The sequence below is a fragment of the Euleptes europaea genome, chromosome 18 (assembly GCF_029931775.1).
Source record: "Euleptes europaea isolate rEulEur1 chromosome 18, rEulEur1.hap1, whole genome shotgun sequence".
Classification (NCBI taxonomy): Eukaryota; Metazoa; Chordata; class Lepidosauria; order Squamata; family Sphaerodactylidae; genus Euleptes; species Euleptes europaea.
In genome coordinates this window covers 33,144,477-33,160,220 of record NC_079329.1, presented here as the reverse complement: position 1 = coordinate 33,160,220, position 15,744 = coordinate 33,144,477, and the positions used below count along the sequence as shown (strand labels likewise).

Genomic DNA, 15,744 nt, shown 5'->3' with positions numbered 1-15,744 from the left:
CCAAACATTTTACAGCTAATAGCCACTAAGTTCTTATTGTAACCGTTTAAAGACACATGTTCCTGCATTTACAGTTTTGCCATTGATTGCTTTAATAACCTTCTTACAGTAATTCCAGAGAGGCAGCAGTGTTAGTCTACTCCAGCAAAATTACACGGCACCCAACAAGACCTATTTCAGCGTGAGCTTGCATGAGCCAAAGCTCACATCCTCAGATATGCAGGTTTACATCCACAGGCTTTCTTAAATACCAAGCCAGGGGGAACATTACGAAGACAGGTTGGTGTAAAATGAGATCCCATTGAAGAAATCAGTTCAGCGGAAGTGGGTGTGAACTGATTTCTCTGTTCACTGTATGTTGTTTTACATCAACCTCTCTTTGTAAAATTGTCCCCTATGTCCCTGGGCTATTGTCCCTTTGTCCCTGGGCCCTAGCCCTAACCAAGCCTATAGACGTACACTTCCATGCACCTGACTCTAAAAAGCTCATGCTGAAAAATTCTGTTGAGCCTTTAAGGTACTATCTCAATCAATCAATTTTATTAATGTTTTAGTCACAGACCTTAGAGATATTCAGATTAAAACCATACACAATATATAACCCACAACACCCAGAATTACATGAATAAAATTTTTAAAATGTTAACAGTCACGTATATACAGTGAGGGAAAAAAGTATTTGATCCCCTGCTGAATTTGCCCGTTTGCCCTCTGACGAAGAAATGACCAGTCCATAATTTTAATGGTAGGTCTATTGTAGCTGTGAGAGACAGAATAACAACAGGAAAACCCCCAGAAACCCAGAAGACAAAAGTCAGAGATTGATGTGCATTATAATGAGTGAAATAAGTATTTGATCCCTTTGCAAAAGATGACTTAGTACTTGGTGGCAATTACAGAGGTCAGACGTTTCTTGTAGGTAGCCACCAGGTTTGCACACATCTCTATTTTGTCCCACTCCTCTTTGCAGATCCTCTCCAAATCAGTAAGATTTCGAGGCTGATGTGTAGCTACTCGAACCTTCAGCTCCCTCCACAGATTTTCGATGGGATTAAGGTCTGGAGACTGGCTAGGCCTTTCCAGGACCTTAATGTGCTTCTTCTTGACCAACTCCTTTGTTGCCTTGGCCATGTGTTTTGGGTCATTGTCATGCTGGAATACCCATCCTCGACCCATTTTCAATGCCCTGGCTGAGGGAAGGAGGTGCTCACCCAAGATTTGACGATACATGGTCCCGTCCATCATCCCTTCGATGCGGTGAAGGTGTCCTGTCCCCTTAGCAGAAAAACACCCCCAAAGCAGAATATGTCCCCCTCCATGTTTGACGGTGGGGATGGTGTTCTTGGGGTCGTAGGCAGCATTCCTCCTCCTCCTCCAAACACGGCGAGTTGAGTTGATGCCAAAGAGCTCAATTTTGGTCTCATCTGACCACAACACTTTCACCCAGTTCTCCTCTGGGTCATTCAGATGTGCATTGGCAAACTGCAGACGGGCCTGTACATGTGCTGTCTTGAGCAAGGGGACCTTGCGGGCTCTGCAAGATCTGAGTCCTTCACGGCGTAGTGTGTTACCAACTGTTTTCATGGTGACTATGGTCCCAGCTGCCCTGAGATCATTGACAAGTTCCCCCCGTGTAGTTCTGGGCTGCTTCATCACCGTTCTCATGATCATTGCAACTCCACGAGATGAGATCTTGTATGGAGCCCCAGACCGAGGGAGGTTGACAGTTATGGTTAGGGTTGTCACCTTCTCACCAAGCTGCTTGGCAATAGTCTTGTAGCCCAGTCCAGCCTTGTGCAGGTCTACAATCTTGTCCCTGACATCCTTGGACAGCTCTTTGGTCTTGGTCATGGTGGCTAGTTTGGAATCTGATGGATGGATTGCTTCTATCGACAGCAGAACCTAACCCTAATCTGGCTGGTTGATAGGGGATCAAATACTTATTTCACTCATTATAACGCACATCAATCTCTGACTTTTGTCTTCTGGGTTTCTGAGGGTTTTCCTGTTGTTATTCTGTCTCTCACAGCTACAATAAACCTACCATTAAAATTATGGACTAATCATTTCTTCGTCAGAGGGCAAACGGGCAAATTTAGAAGGGAATCAAATACTTTTTTCCCTCACTGTACATATTATTGCTGATTTAAACATTACAGTTCCCCTAAAATATTCTTTCTATGGGAACTTCAGAGCCCAATTTTCAACAAATTTCTTCCTTAACTTAGACACTAACATGATAAAAAAAAAACCACACTAAGCGTAATCTTAGAATTAACTTCTGCCATTAAAAATCTAACTCGGCCCTCAACTGTATCTAATACATCTGGGATATGCTGGGTTAATGTAAAACAAATGGAGTCATAAAATGGGCAACTAAGCCAAATATGTGGGAGGTCCTCCATTGAACCCATGGAACAGGGACATAGCCTTAGATTATGGGGAATTTTTTTTATATCTACCATGGTCATAAGTTACTACCTGACTCCTGTGTAATTCTCATAAACAGTGTATCCTCTAATTAGGCTACCTGCTCTGAACAAAACCCACATCCACAAAGAATACAGAAAGCTCAAATCACATGCGTTTCGTAAGACTGTCTGATCAAGGAAACGCCAGCTCATCTTTTCTGCCTGGAAATAAGGCAAAGGGATACCAGCAAGACTTACTTGATGAGGTTTTGGAAAGCGTAACCATCCGTCCACTGCTCGGTGTAAGAGGCCCCATGCCGGACTGTGGCAAAGTGACCCAGCCGCAGCCGATCCTGCATGCTCTTGTCTCGGCACGCCATCTTTTCTTGCTTTGACTGGGGAGGGAAGGGAGCAGTGTATCAGAATGCCCTCGATTTACCCAAGTGCTGGCCCATCGGTGGATGCAAAGTATTGATTTGCGCAAGCAAGGGACTGGGAGTGTAGAGCAGAGGCTGCTGTGTGAACAGGTGAACTGGCTCAGTTCACTGATGTAGTTTAACAACCAGCTCAGGGTAGAGGCCGAAGAGGCCCATACCCAAAACGGACAGTTGTGGCGTCGGTGAACAATCCCTGGAAAGGGTTACAAGCCAAAATGAAGTGATTTGGGTCCTTTTGTAAATTAGCTTGCTTCTTTCAGTCTGTCCCCATTTTAAGGCAGAGACCTGTAACAGGTGGCCCTATAATAAAATCACCTGTGCAGCAATTCTGAATAGCAAGGTACATTCCCAGTGGCTGCTCCACTAGAATGAATACAAAATATGATTCTCTAAAGCTGTTAATTTACGCTGTGAATTCCAGGGAAGATGTTTCATGCATACACATCTCCTTTCTAGTGGATAAAATTGGAATTGAGGAAGCTACGCAAAACGACTGAATACCTGGGTGTCGTCTTCAGCTTGTCTTCAGCTTGTGACCCTCATCTTCAATTCGATCTCCAATTTGCAATCATGCACATTGGGCTTGAATTAGACTTATTATGTACATGAAGAACTCGAGTATGCTATGTGGTTCTGAATGGCATCTGCAATGTTATCCATAGTAGTATTTTTTTTGGAGTTGTGCATTGATATTTTGGGATCACATTACAAAACTGTTATTTAGGATCTTCTATATACTTGGTGGCCTCGTGGTGCTGTTATTTCTTTTCCACTAGAATGAACAACAGAGCCCAAATCGCAAGGCAACAGAGGCTGCTTGGAGGTTTATGATGAATTCTCACCTTAATTTCTAATGTGACAAGCAACACCATGAATGCTACTCTTTCCCCCAGCCCCAATGTTACATTTAAATGGGGAGCATTTGTGCAGAACACATCTTTACTGCACTTCAAATGGGGGGGGCCCTCCGGCTCCAAGGCAAAGAAAGCCTTTAGGGGAGGGGTTGTGGCTCAGTGGTAGAGTATCTGCTTGGCATGCAGAAGGCCCCAGGTTCAATCCCTGGCATCTCCAGCTGAAGGGGCTAGGTAAGTAAGTGATGTGAAAGACTTCTGCCTGAATCCCTGGAGAGCCGCTGCCAAAATAGACAGTACTGACTTTGATGGGCCAAGGGTCTGATTCAGTAAAAGGCAGCTTCATATATTCATATATGTTAAGGCCCTGGGTTCAACTGCTCGAGCCGTCTGAGAGCAACTCCCAACCAGAATGAACTGTACTGGGCTGGCCGGGCAAGAGACATGACTCAGCATGGGGCAGCTTCGCAAGCATCATGCTCTTCCTCATGCCCACTTAAGCCAGCTGCATTTGTTTGGGGCTTTGTGATTTCGATTGTCCTGTTTATCGGCATCCAAGCAGGCAGGTAGCAGGAAGATACCAATTCAAAGAGACAGATTTACACATAAGTTTGAAGAAGGCAAGGAAGGGGGAAAGACCGGACTGGGTCGGAGGCGACAAAGAGAAAACCCAAACTCACCTTTTCTATAAGGAGCTTCTTGCTCATTGTTACACATCTATTCAACCGTTCTTTGTACTTCTCAAGCATTTTCTGTTGTTCGTCTATCTGCCGCCTCAAGTCACAGTTTGCCTAAAGGTATAGCAATTTTATTTATTTAGAAAAAAATTATTCCTAAGCAGGTGAGCAAGGGACAAACCAGATAGATAGATAATTTATTTACAGCCCTTAGCCAGATAAAACACGAAACATGGACTAATAAATTCTTACAAGCAAAGAATTACAGTCTGAGTCTTATAACACTTAAAAAGAAAATTACAACCGAGACACATCTGTCAATTGTGCTAAGAGGCTGTTCTATGGCGTCGAATTTTCATTGCTGCCATGCAAAATTTCGCAACCTGAAGAGTGATTGAGGGATTATCCCCTTGTAGGAGCGTCACAATCCTTTCTCCTGCCCTGTCAGGTCCCATTCTCGATAAGAGGGGCTCAAAAAACTTTGAATGGCGCAATGTATAAAAACTGCAATTCAGGAGAGCATGCTCAATAGTTTTTAAGTCCCATGATTTGCAGGGGCAGAATCTCTCCTCCCAGGGTATCTTCTTAAATTTCCCCTCTAGCATAGCAGAAGGTAAGGCTGCACATCTGGCCAGGGTAAAGGCCCTTCTATAATTATTTATCTCTAAATAGTGGAGATAGACTGCTGGTGCTAGGATGTATTTAGAATGGAGGGTGCCATGAATAGAGGCGCCCTTGCTAAATCTGCTTGTCTATGTCTTTAATCCTTTGGGATATAATTAACTTAGCTTGTTCCCACCCTAACTGAAGTAGTGCTAGGGGTGTAAAACCCAAGTTATTTAATTTGTCTTCTATGGTTATCACCCATTTTGACTTAAAGGTGTCACAAAGGATCAGTGGGAGAAGGCCCTTAGGGTTGAAGTTAATTTTTAGCCAGAGATGAATCGAGGACAGGACAGCCCTTGCCTCCACCTTCACCATGCCAGTTTCTAAACGGATCAAAGCATTTGGAACACATATTGGCAATTGTAGGGCAGCTCTAAGGAACTTGGATTGGACACGCTCAATGGGAGTAAGACAAGAGGGTGGAGAATCAAGTTGTGTTCCATACAGCATTTGTGATAGGGTTTTTGCCTGATAAAGTTTAAGTGCTGCTGGAATATAAAAGGACAAAACAGCCAAAATGTCCTTGCAGGCATGGGGAAATAACAGCTGAAGACACGACAGCTACTGAAGACACAGAATAGCATCCAAGCATCGCATGAATATTTGGGACATCCAACATGGAGAGCTCTCAAATGACCTTGAAGGAAATAAAACTGCCTAAAACAAAAGTCAATTGTCCTCTCAACAAAATTCTCACTTGTAATTATCTGAATACTAAAACAAGATTAATTAAAAAAACACACAACAAAACCATTCCTACAGAAGTTATCTCTGAACGAAGGTGGGGCAAAATTTGCACACGTAAATACTTACTCTTAGTAAGTCATCTATTCTTCCTTCTTTCTTTTCCAAATCAGAGTTTTTACTGTTTTCTAGTGCAGATATTTTCTCCACTGTGAGATCAGACTAGAGATAAAAAAATATCCACAAGTTGGCTCAACATTTTAGGGACCGAAAAGCAGTAAGATACATTTTTCTGCCTTTTTGTATCTTGACTAGACGAGGATGCAAAGAATGGAACTTTTTTTTTTAAAAGGGGGGTGCTAATGAACCTATTGTTGTTTAGAATTCAGTTATTATAACCCAACCTGACTCAATCTGGCAAATGATGTAATTGGAGCTGAAAGCTCTCAAACTTTGCCATGTAAGCTTCACTTAAGCCAGGAAAGAGACTGCTTGAATGTTCCCATGTGCGCCAGACCAGTCACAGGCCATTTATGCATGTGGTTTTTTGCTTTAGGTTTGCTGCTCTGTAGATGCACATTTTCCCCATCCAAATTCTCAAAACTCAAAAATAAGCCCCCATGCAGAGTTTTGAGAATTCGGATGGGGGAAAATGTGCATCTAGAAAGCGGCAAATCCAAGGCAAAACCTCCCATGCATAAATGGCCCAGAGAAAGCAAACTGCACAATCTGTGCCCTGCTTCATGCTCCCTGAAAGAACAAGCAAAAAACCCCTGCAGAAAATGGCAAATTGAACACACTGCTCCCCCCCCCCACAGCACTGCTGACCCATAAAAGGCAGGAAGAAGAAGAGTTGGTTTTTATATGCCAAATTTCTCTTCCTTTTAATGCTTACAAACTCCTTCCCTTCCTCTCCCCACAACAGACACCTTGTGAGGTAGGTGGGTCTGAGAGAGTTCTGAGAGAACTGCAACTAACCCAAGGTCACCAAGCAGGCTTCATGTGTAGGAAACCAACCCGGTTCTCCAGATTAGAGTCCACCACTCCTAACCACTACAGCATGCTGGCTGGACAGGGACAGCAGGCGAAACTGAACTGATTTGGGATACAGGGGGTGCCCAGAGCCTTTCCCCACATTTTGCCTGTGAATATTTTCTCATGGTCCAAGGAGTGCTTTATATTCAAACCTGGATTCACATTACAGGTTGAGTATTCCTTATCCAGACTGCTCGGGACCAGAAATGGTCCGTATTTTGGATCTTTCCGTATTGTGGAATATTTTGGAATTTTTGCATATACATAATGAGATGTCTAGGGGATGGGACCCAAATTCATTTATGTTTTATATACACTTTATACATATAGCCTGAATGTAATTTTAAACAATATTTTTAGTACAGTATATACTCGGGTATAAGCCGACCCGAGTATAAGCCGAAGTGCCTAATTTCACCCCAAAAATGGGGAAAAATTAGGCACCCATGTATAAGCTGAGGGGGAAATGCACCCCCTCCCCCCCGCAGGCTTACCTGACCAGGCTCCAGGCGTGCGGGCAGGCGGCGGCGGCGGCCCCCTCCCTGCGCACAGGAGGCCCTGCAGGGTCAGCTGGCAAGCGGGAGGACCGGCCCGGGTGAGGTGGGGGGGGGAAGAAACCGCTGCCGCCCTGCAGAAGGCGGGGTGGGGTAGGGTGGAGAAACCGCCGCCGTCGCGCAGAAGGCCGATCACGCAAAAGGCGCGACAATCGCGTAAAAGGCGCAATTGGTTGGGGTGGGGTGGGGAAGAAACCGCCGCCACGCAGAAGGCGTGATCGGGTGGGTGGGGAGGAGAAGGCGGGACAGCCCGCCCATCAGCTGGCCGGCGGGAGCACGCTGGGAGAGGGCCTGGCAGGCGAATTACCGTATTGACCTGAGTATAAGCCGAGGTGAGATTATTAAGCCAAAAATCATGGCTAAAAAACTCGGCTTATACTCAAGTATATACGGTAATGTGTACACTGAACCATCAGAAAGCGATGGTGTAACTATCTCATCAGATTTCTGAGACTCTGGGATGTGAGTCAGATCCGTGTTGCCTGGCCGCTCGGAAGATCTGCCTGCCTGTTCGAAAGGCCCGGTTTTCAGGTCGGTTTTCAGATCAGTCTGGATATTGGATGTCCAGATAGGGGACATTCAACCTGTATCAGCTTGCCAAAAGGATTCACTGACAGGCACTGAGCAAGAAACTTCCCTCTTAAGAAGTGACACCCTCCCTGGGTGAGGCATTCAAGGTTTTCTGAACTCCCACTGCCAAAAATATAATCCTGCCAACAATGGCTAGAAACTGGCACTAGAAACGGGACCCCCAAGATCTCAACATACAGCTAGCAGAGTCACCAGGACCAGATGCAGCTGTGCAAATTGCAGGGGGCAACTCTGAAGAGTAAAAAGTGGTTTAAAGTGGCAGATCTCGTCAGTGCTGAGAAGGAACCCTGAACCTATTTAAGCAGAAGTTCCAGCTGTCTGGCTCTAACTTGCTTTTCCAGCAGCGCTAGAGTGGGGAAGCAAGCAAGAAGAGTTTGTTTTTATATGCCAACTACCACTTAAGGGAGACTCAAACCGGCTTACAATCACCTTCCCTTCCCCTCCCCACAACAGACACCCTGCGAGGTGGGTGGGGCTGAGAGCTCTAACAGAGCTGTGACTTGCCCAAGGTCACCCAGCTAGCTTCGTGTGTAAGAGTGGGGAAACAAATTCAGTTCACCAGATTAGCTTTCACAGCTCATGTGGAGGAGTGGGGGAATCAAACCTGGTTTTCCAGATCAGAGTCCACAGCTCCAAGATGGCATTCTTCTGGAATCTGCAGCCCCGGCACTTCGAGAAAAGGCCATCCCTTCAGGCGAGGCACATAAACTCATGTCTGAACCCCCTCCATATGCACCAATAGGTCACCATTCCTTGGCCTTCTCTCTCTCTCTGCAATGTGCCTGGCCCAAGCCTTATAACATACATGATGCTGCTCATCAGCCTCATACCTGTGTCTGTTTATGCTGGACGGAAATCTGTTTTTGGGAGGTGCAGGAATGCTCTGTGTTCCCTGAACTTGTTGAGGAAGGGCTGCCCTGCTGGGCCTGCAAGAAACAAAGTGTAAATGTAGGTATGGCTGTGGATTAACAGGATGGCAAAGCGTTATGCCCGATGCATTCTTCCCTGTTGCTACAAATCAGACTAGACTGTCTACTCGCGTGCTCTCGACCTCGACAGGGAGCAAGTTTCACACCCAGTTCCCTGGTACCCAAGATGAAGATACCGGGCATAAAAAGCTTGGGACTCCTACATGAAAAGGACACGCTGTATCCTGACGAGGAATTCTGTCCTCCCCCACCCCAATGCACATTTGAGATAATTTGTATTGTAGATTCATGAAAAAAAGCTGATGCTTACAAGCGACTGAAGTTAGAATTTTCATTCTGGATTGCAAAAATAACTATAATCTGATCACTTTCCGCCTTCCTTTTCTTATGAATGCACTTCAGGTTTCTTCCCTCCCCACTTTCTTTTTTAATAGGAAGTACCACAGAAAAGAGTGGGCAGGTGAAACCATGAGGAGTGAACAATTTAAAGCTGGGAGCCTTAGCCGTCTCAACAAGTCAAAAGGTGCACGGCCCCACGCATCTTCCAACAGGCAAGTTGCCTTGCCTCCTAGTCCAAGCTATCAGCACAAAACAAGTAGGACATCTGTACAGAGCAGAAAGCTATCTTGGAAGCTATCAACAAGACCAAAGATCGCAGCTGTTACACGCATTTTAGTTCCACCTTATTGATGTCACTTGCATGACATCACGGCCACGAGTGACTCCAAACTACAGCTGATACAGAAACATCAATACAACCACCACCTCCTGAAGCAGAAACCCTGCCAACAATAATGAGAAAGCCATGTCATCCCTTGGGGGGGAAAAAGAAAGAAAGATCTTGGTACATAGCCTTGGGAATTGAAAGGACTGGAACACGATTCCAAAGAACCTTGGCTTTTTATTTTAGACTACAGGTTGAGTATCCCTTATCCGGACTGCTTGGAATCAGAAGTGTCCCAATTTTGGATCTTCCTGTATTTTGGAATATTTTTGGAATTTTTGGACATACATAAATGAGATGGGACCCAAGTCTAAACACAAAATTCATTTATGTTTGATAAATGCTTTATGTATACTCTATATACATAGCCTAAATGAAATTTTAAACAATATTTTAAATAATTTTGTGTACACTGAACCATCAATGGCACTGCTGAGGGCCTGTGAGTAATGCCTGCATACCGGCTCAAAAGGTCCGGTTTTCGGATCCGTCCGGGTATTGGATGTCCGGATAAGGGATACTCAATCTGTATAAACATATGGAATGGGGAATCATTTCACCACCATCAGTGACAGGAGAGGTTACAAGGCAGGAACATGGCACAGAGGAGAGGACCCAGTGCGAATGGCGGAAGGAGGACCCTCTGGCTAGGATAAACGAAGCCGGTTGAGAAGAGGAGACATCGGGGGCAGTCATCCCGAAAGGGTCAGCAACTTCAGCTCTATACGTCCCACCATTTCCACTGCTGTACCTCCACCAACTCCAAACCACTCAGGCCTAGAACCATTTGAGAGAGAGGCAGATTCTGACGAGGGTGTCCACACAAAGAAGGTGTCGCTTAGGGGCACCGGTGCGTCATCCGCCCCGAATCAGACCCATTCCATCCCCTGTCGGGTTTGGTCATTTAGACCATGCTCACCGCAGTAAATGGGAAACAGAGGCTTACGGCTCTCTGGGCCAGCTGCTCGCCCTCTAGCCGCTGCTTCGCCAGCATCGCCGACACCAGCGTTGGCAGAGCAGAATGCTCCTCCGGCAGTTCCTTGGCTGCGCCGCTCTCTACCCCGTAAAGCGGCTGCTCCACTCGCCGCTGTAATACATTTAAAGAAAATTACAAGGCGCTTTTGAATAAGGGGGGAGGAAAAAAGAAGTCAGGGAAGAGAATAAACTGAATTTCTTCCAGATGTACTGTTGACAGATGCAAGAACTTGACAGGCAGCTTGTGGAATCGGGGGCAGGGGCGCAACCTTGGTATTGAAATGTAGTCCCATAGCGACTGGAGATTGATCCGGATTAAAGGCAAATGGAATAGACGGTCATGATGCCTTCTGTGCTAGCACTTCCTGGACACTTGATATTTTAAAATCATTGCTGTGCCTTTCTGTGCCTCTGATCTCTCCTCCCCCCGCATCAAACAAATCCAAATTTTGTACCAAGAAAAGTGGATGACAACCAAACTACATTTAATTTGCTAGTTTTGCATAATTTATTTCTCCTAGTCAAAAAGGGAACTATGCAGAATGCTGAAGCCGGCCCCCCAACTACCAGAAGTCTCACTCAGTACCCACCCACAGCTTCTAAGATTGCAAAGGGGTTGCCCAAACACTTTCAACTCTTATACAGCCAGAAGGGCAAGAAACTTGCTTAAAACAAAACAAAACTCAGGATGCTGAATTCTACACACAATACCAGATTCCATGCACTAGTGTTTACAGTCGTTAAGACTGGGAAAGCAACATCTGAAACCAGGTATCTGCTCCGTATTATGCATTTTCTGGGCAGCTGTCTACAGTGCCTCTGATCACAGGCACTCACTGGCTGCTTTTGTGTATCAACAAATTACTAAGAGTACCACTTTGAAGATTTGCCTCATTTTTACCCACAGCAAGCCAAGAGTGTTACAGCCCATTCCTGAGGGGGGGGGAACTCCGTGGGAGCCAGCGTGACCCCGCGGCAGCATAGGTGCCACCTTATCATGGAATAAGGTGGCATCTACGCTGGCGCAGGGACAAATACGCTGGTGCTGGCCCCCGCTGCCAGCGTAGACACTCCGCCAGGGCTTTCCAAGAAGGGAAAGCCCGCACCAGTGTGGGGCAGCATCCCCAGGGGTGGAGCTGTCTATAGTCACCTTCCACAGCCCTTTCACCCTGGGAATGCCCCCTTGAGCGGTGGCGGGGCTGTGCCAGCTTTTTCAGTGGCACAGCCTCGTTGTAGGCAATGGGGGATTTCTCCCCTCTTCTAGTTGTAAATTTTTTTATTATCTCTTTTTGCCTCTGTGGCGGCCAGGAAGCCTCAGAGGAGTCAGTGTGGCTCCGTTGTTCCCGGCCACTGCAGATCCACCTCCCTTTCAGGAATGGGCTCTTAGACTCCCAGGCCTCCCCTGCCCCCAAGCCCAGGACGTTACGCACAAGCTCACACACATGCAGCCTGATCCTGTGCAGGTTTACATGAAAGCTTCGCTAAGGCCAACAAGACTTCCTTCTCAATGTGCACAGGAGTGTAGCTTTAGAAAATCTTTAGCCAGTTAATGCCAGAGTCTTTTGTGGATCTTCCTCATCTACTCTGGGACCGAGAAGGTTGCACGGATCTAAAGATTTCTAAAACCAGCTTTTGAATTAAGCCCAGGCTTTAATCAGAGCTACTGACCACCATGGGAAACCCATGAGCTCCAGAAGCTACTGTTACTTTTTTGGACAACATGTTCTTGGTCTATTTGTACATGACTTTGAAAGTTTCCTGCCCTTTCTAGAAGACTACACGCATTCAGGAAAAAAGGAAAAAGAGACAGGGCACGTGCATTTCTGATGACGTATTTGGATCTCATTGGCCTTGGTTAAGCTGCCAAGTCAGGGGCTACAAGACTGTGCTAGTGCCATTGTTTTTAAAAAAGCATATGACTGCTTCAACCTTGGAAAGCATCATGCAATCACAACAAAAAGCACAGAAGCCCCGGGCAAGCTGCATTAACAGCAAATGTTCTCAGGGATCCACTGAACTGGAGTATGCCCAACTATACATTTACACCAGTTTATTATGTCAGAGTTACGAACTTTTCTAAACTGTGAGTTTGCTGTTATACTGTGGATGGCCATGGATGTGGGTGGGGGACAATTCTGAACTGGGATGGAGCTGGGGTTTCTGTTTTGTATATTTTGGCTTTGTGTCTATCTTAGGATCACCTAAGTGTAGGGAAGAAGGGACAGATGTTCCCAAATGCGAAGTGAACTACATTTTCTCAGCCTATGTGCAAGAAAGGTCTCTCCCCCTCACAATTCTCATGCAAGAAGGTGGACATCGCAGCATAGATACATCATCTCAGCAAGCGAAGTACAATTCTACACCAGGGTAATTACACGTAGGGTGGTATTATGTGCACATGACTTCTGGCCTGTAGTTTGAAGTCAGAAGACAGATCGAGAACTGCTTTATTAAGCCAGTGGCTGGCTGTACTGTGAACGGCCGGAGGAAGGGGGAGAAGGCAGCAGCATACCCAGTTTGACAGGCCTATCCAGCATGAAGTGACTGAACTAGTCAAATACAGTGGTACAGGTTCCCTCTCTTTAGTCATACCATTTTCCAGCTTATTCCATGTATGCTTTTATAAGAGCAAATGAAACTGGAATATGTTCTCTTATATTTTGCTGTCTTCTCCACAAGACTGCCAAGCAGATAAACCCAAGAATAATTCAGCGCTATGACTAAAAGCAGCATAAATCAACAAACCTGGGGAATTCTCCCTCTGATGACACAAACTGAAGGATGGAAATCGAAGGCTGAGCTGGCAGAAAGACAATGAAACAGCTCTCTCTTTCATCCTGGGATAAGCAATCCATGTGGACACCAGCAAAGAGACCATCTCCAGGGAGGAGAGAGGAAAGCAAGAGCACCCACCCCGAGAGAAGTGCCTTTTTACAAAGAAACACTCCAAGAATAAAGCGAGCAGCTGGGACTGAAACATCGAGGAATTCCCTGTTTGAGTAAATGTCTGGCTACCTTACAGATAATACATTGTTTATTTAAAATATTTATAAGGCTGCCTGAGCATCTCAGGACACACAGCTTTTATTCAGAGTTTTTGCTCAGTCCAATTGCATCTCGCGCGCTGTTTACCCACACTCCTGCTTCTCCTACTCCTTTCTCTCACCACCTTCCACCCTTCCAATTTTGCCACCATGGCAATCACCACAACATGCAAACATAGTTTTTTGACCCCACAACTTCACAGGGCAAGGCGTGACAAAACACTCATGGGGGAGAGGACTGGGCTGGATGGCTCAGAGAGGCCATGTGTAAGCTCTTGTCCCATGATAATCCCATAAACAGACATCAGCAGACAAGCAGTCCAAAGAGAGTTGATTTATTATTAGGAACCGTGCTGGCAGGTGTCTCGGAGGGAGGAGGGGCCGGACCCGTTGAGGGGAGCAGGGTGGATGGCTCGATCGGGAGGTCGGGTCCCCGCAACCCGGGACTCGCACCGGTAGGCTGCACGGGTGGAGGAGTCCATGCCGGTGAGGGAGGCAAGGGGATCGGAATGGACGGCTTGACCGCCGTGGTCGGGCGTTGGGCTTCCCCGCCCTTCCGAGGGCGGTAGCATTGGGAGCCGAGTCTGCGACCGGGTCTGAACTGCCAGGGTGGGCAGTATACCTCTTTGGGCAGGGGTGAAGAGAGACTCTGTGGGACGCTCGACCTTGGTAGGATATTGGGGAAGCCTAGACAAAGCATCGGCCAGTAAGTTTTGCTTCCCTGGTACATGTTTCAATATGAAGTGGAATTGGGCAAAGACGTCCGCCCATCGTACCTGTTCCGCGGACAGTTTGCGAGCCCCCGTTAATGCCTCCAAGTTTTTGTGATTGCTTCAAACTTCAAAAGGGACTTTAGATCCTTCTAAAAACTGTCTCCATGTTTAACCGCAGCAGCCTCCTTTTCCCAGATCGGCCAATTGAGCTGAGATTGCGTGAACTTCTTAGAGAAGGGCACAGATGCAGTTGACCATCCCCCCTAGCTGCAGCAGCACACCTCCCATGGCTACCTCAGACGCATTACTTGGACTACAAACATTCGTTCACCATCAGGGTGCTGTAAAACCGGTTCGGAGATGAATAGTTGTTTGAGACTGTCAAAAGCAGTTTGACACTGGGGGGTCCAATTTACTCTGGCCGTAGGCAAGGTGGCCGCGCTTCCCTTTCCCTTAGTTTTAAGGAGGTCTGTGATGAGCAACGCAATCTGGGCGAAGTGGGGGAGGAACCCTCTGTAGAAATTTGCAAACCCTAGAAATCTTTGAACCTGCTTACGTGTGGAGGGGGGTTCCCAATTGATCACGGCTTGCATCTTTTCTGGGTCCATCGTAAGTCCTTGATGCGATATTATATAGCCCAGAAATGTTAACTGTTTTTGGTGGAACTCGCACTTGGACACCTTAGCGTAGAGCTGATTGTCTCTGAGACGTTGCAACACTTTCCTAACCAGGGCGATATGTTCATCCATAGTCTTAAAATAAATAAGAATGTCATCTAAATAGACCACCACCCCCTTGAATAGCAAGTCGTGTAGGATCTCGTTAATGAGTTGCATAAAGACCCCCGGAGCCCCTTTCAATCCAAAAGGCATCACTAGAAACTCAAACATGCCAAAGCAACTGGAGAAGGCTGTGAGGGGTTCATCTTCTCGAATTCTGATTCTATAATAGGCTTCGACCAAATCCAATTTGGTGAAAATGCGTCCCTCCTTTAGTTGCCCCAGAAGATCTGAGATCAGAGGGATGGGGTAGGCATTGGTTTGGGTAACCGCATTAAGTTTTCGAAAATCGATGCACAAATGCAAGTCACCAGTTTTTTTACGCATGAAGAAAGCTGGGGCCGAATAAGGTGCGGTAGAGGGTCTGATGAAACCTCGAGCCAGATTCTTGTCTAAGAACTCACGGAGCACTGTTCTTTCAGAAGTGCTCATGGGGTAAATTTTGCTTTTTGGTAGTTTTCCATCCCCCACCACCTCAATAGCACAGTCTGTCCTGCGGTGGTGGGGGGGTAGCACATCACATTCCTGTACATTAAAGACATCTGCGAAGTCCTGATACTCAGGAGGTAGTTGGGATGAATTAGAAGTGTCTGACGCCAGGGCAGGAGTTGATTGGATTACAGTTTTTAAGGCACCGACTTAACTTTGAGTGCCTGAAACGTGGCCTCATTGAT

The 15,744-nt window shown here is 46.3% G+C and overlaps 1 protein-coding gene across 1 annotated transcript in view; it reads right to left on the bottom strand.

Moving 5' to 3' along the window:
• Positions 1-15,744, bottom strand: part of TLK2 (tousled like kinase 2) — a 49,322-nt gene that overhangs the window by 22,594 nt on the left and 10,984 nt on the right. Inside the window, exons 6-10 of the mRNA XM_056863053.1 lie at positions 10,479-10,646; positions 8,737-8,832; positions 5,856-5,948; positions 4,380-4,490; positions 2,670-2,806 (exon numbers count right to left, since the gene is read on the bottom strand). Coding sequence (XP_056719031.1) covers positions 2,670-2,806; positions 4,380-4,490; positions 5,856-5,948; positions 8,737-8,832; positions 10,479-10,646 — 605 coding nt within the window. The remainder of the gene's footprint in view (positions 1-2,669; positions 2,807-4,379; positions 4,491-5,855; positions 5,949-8,736; positions 8,833-10,478; positions 10,647-15,744) is intronic.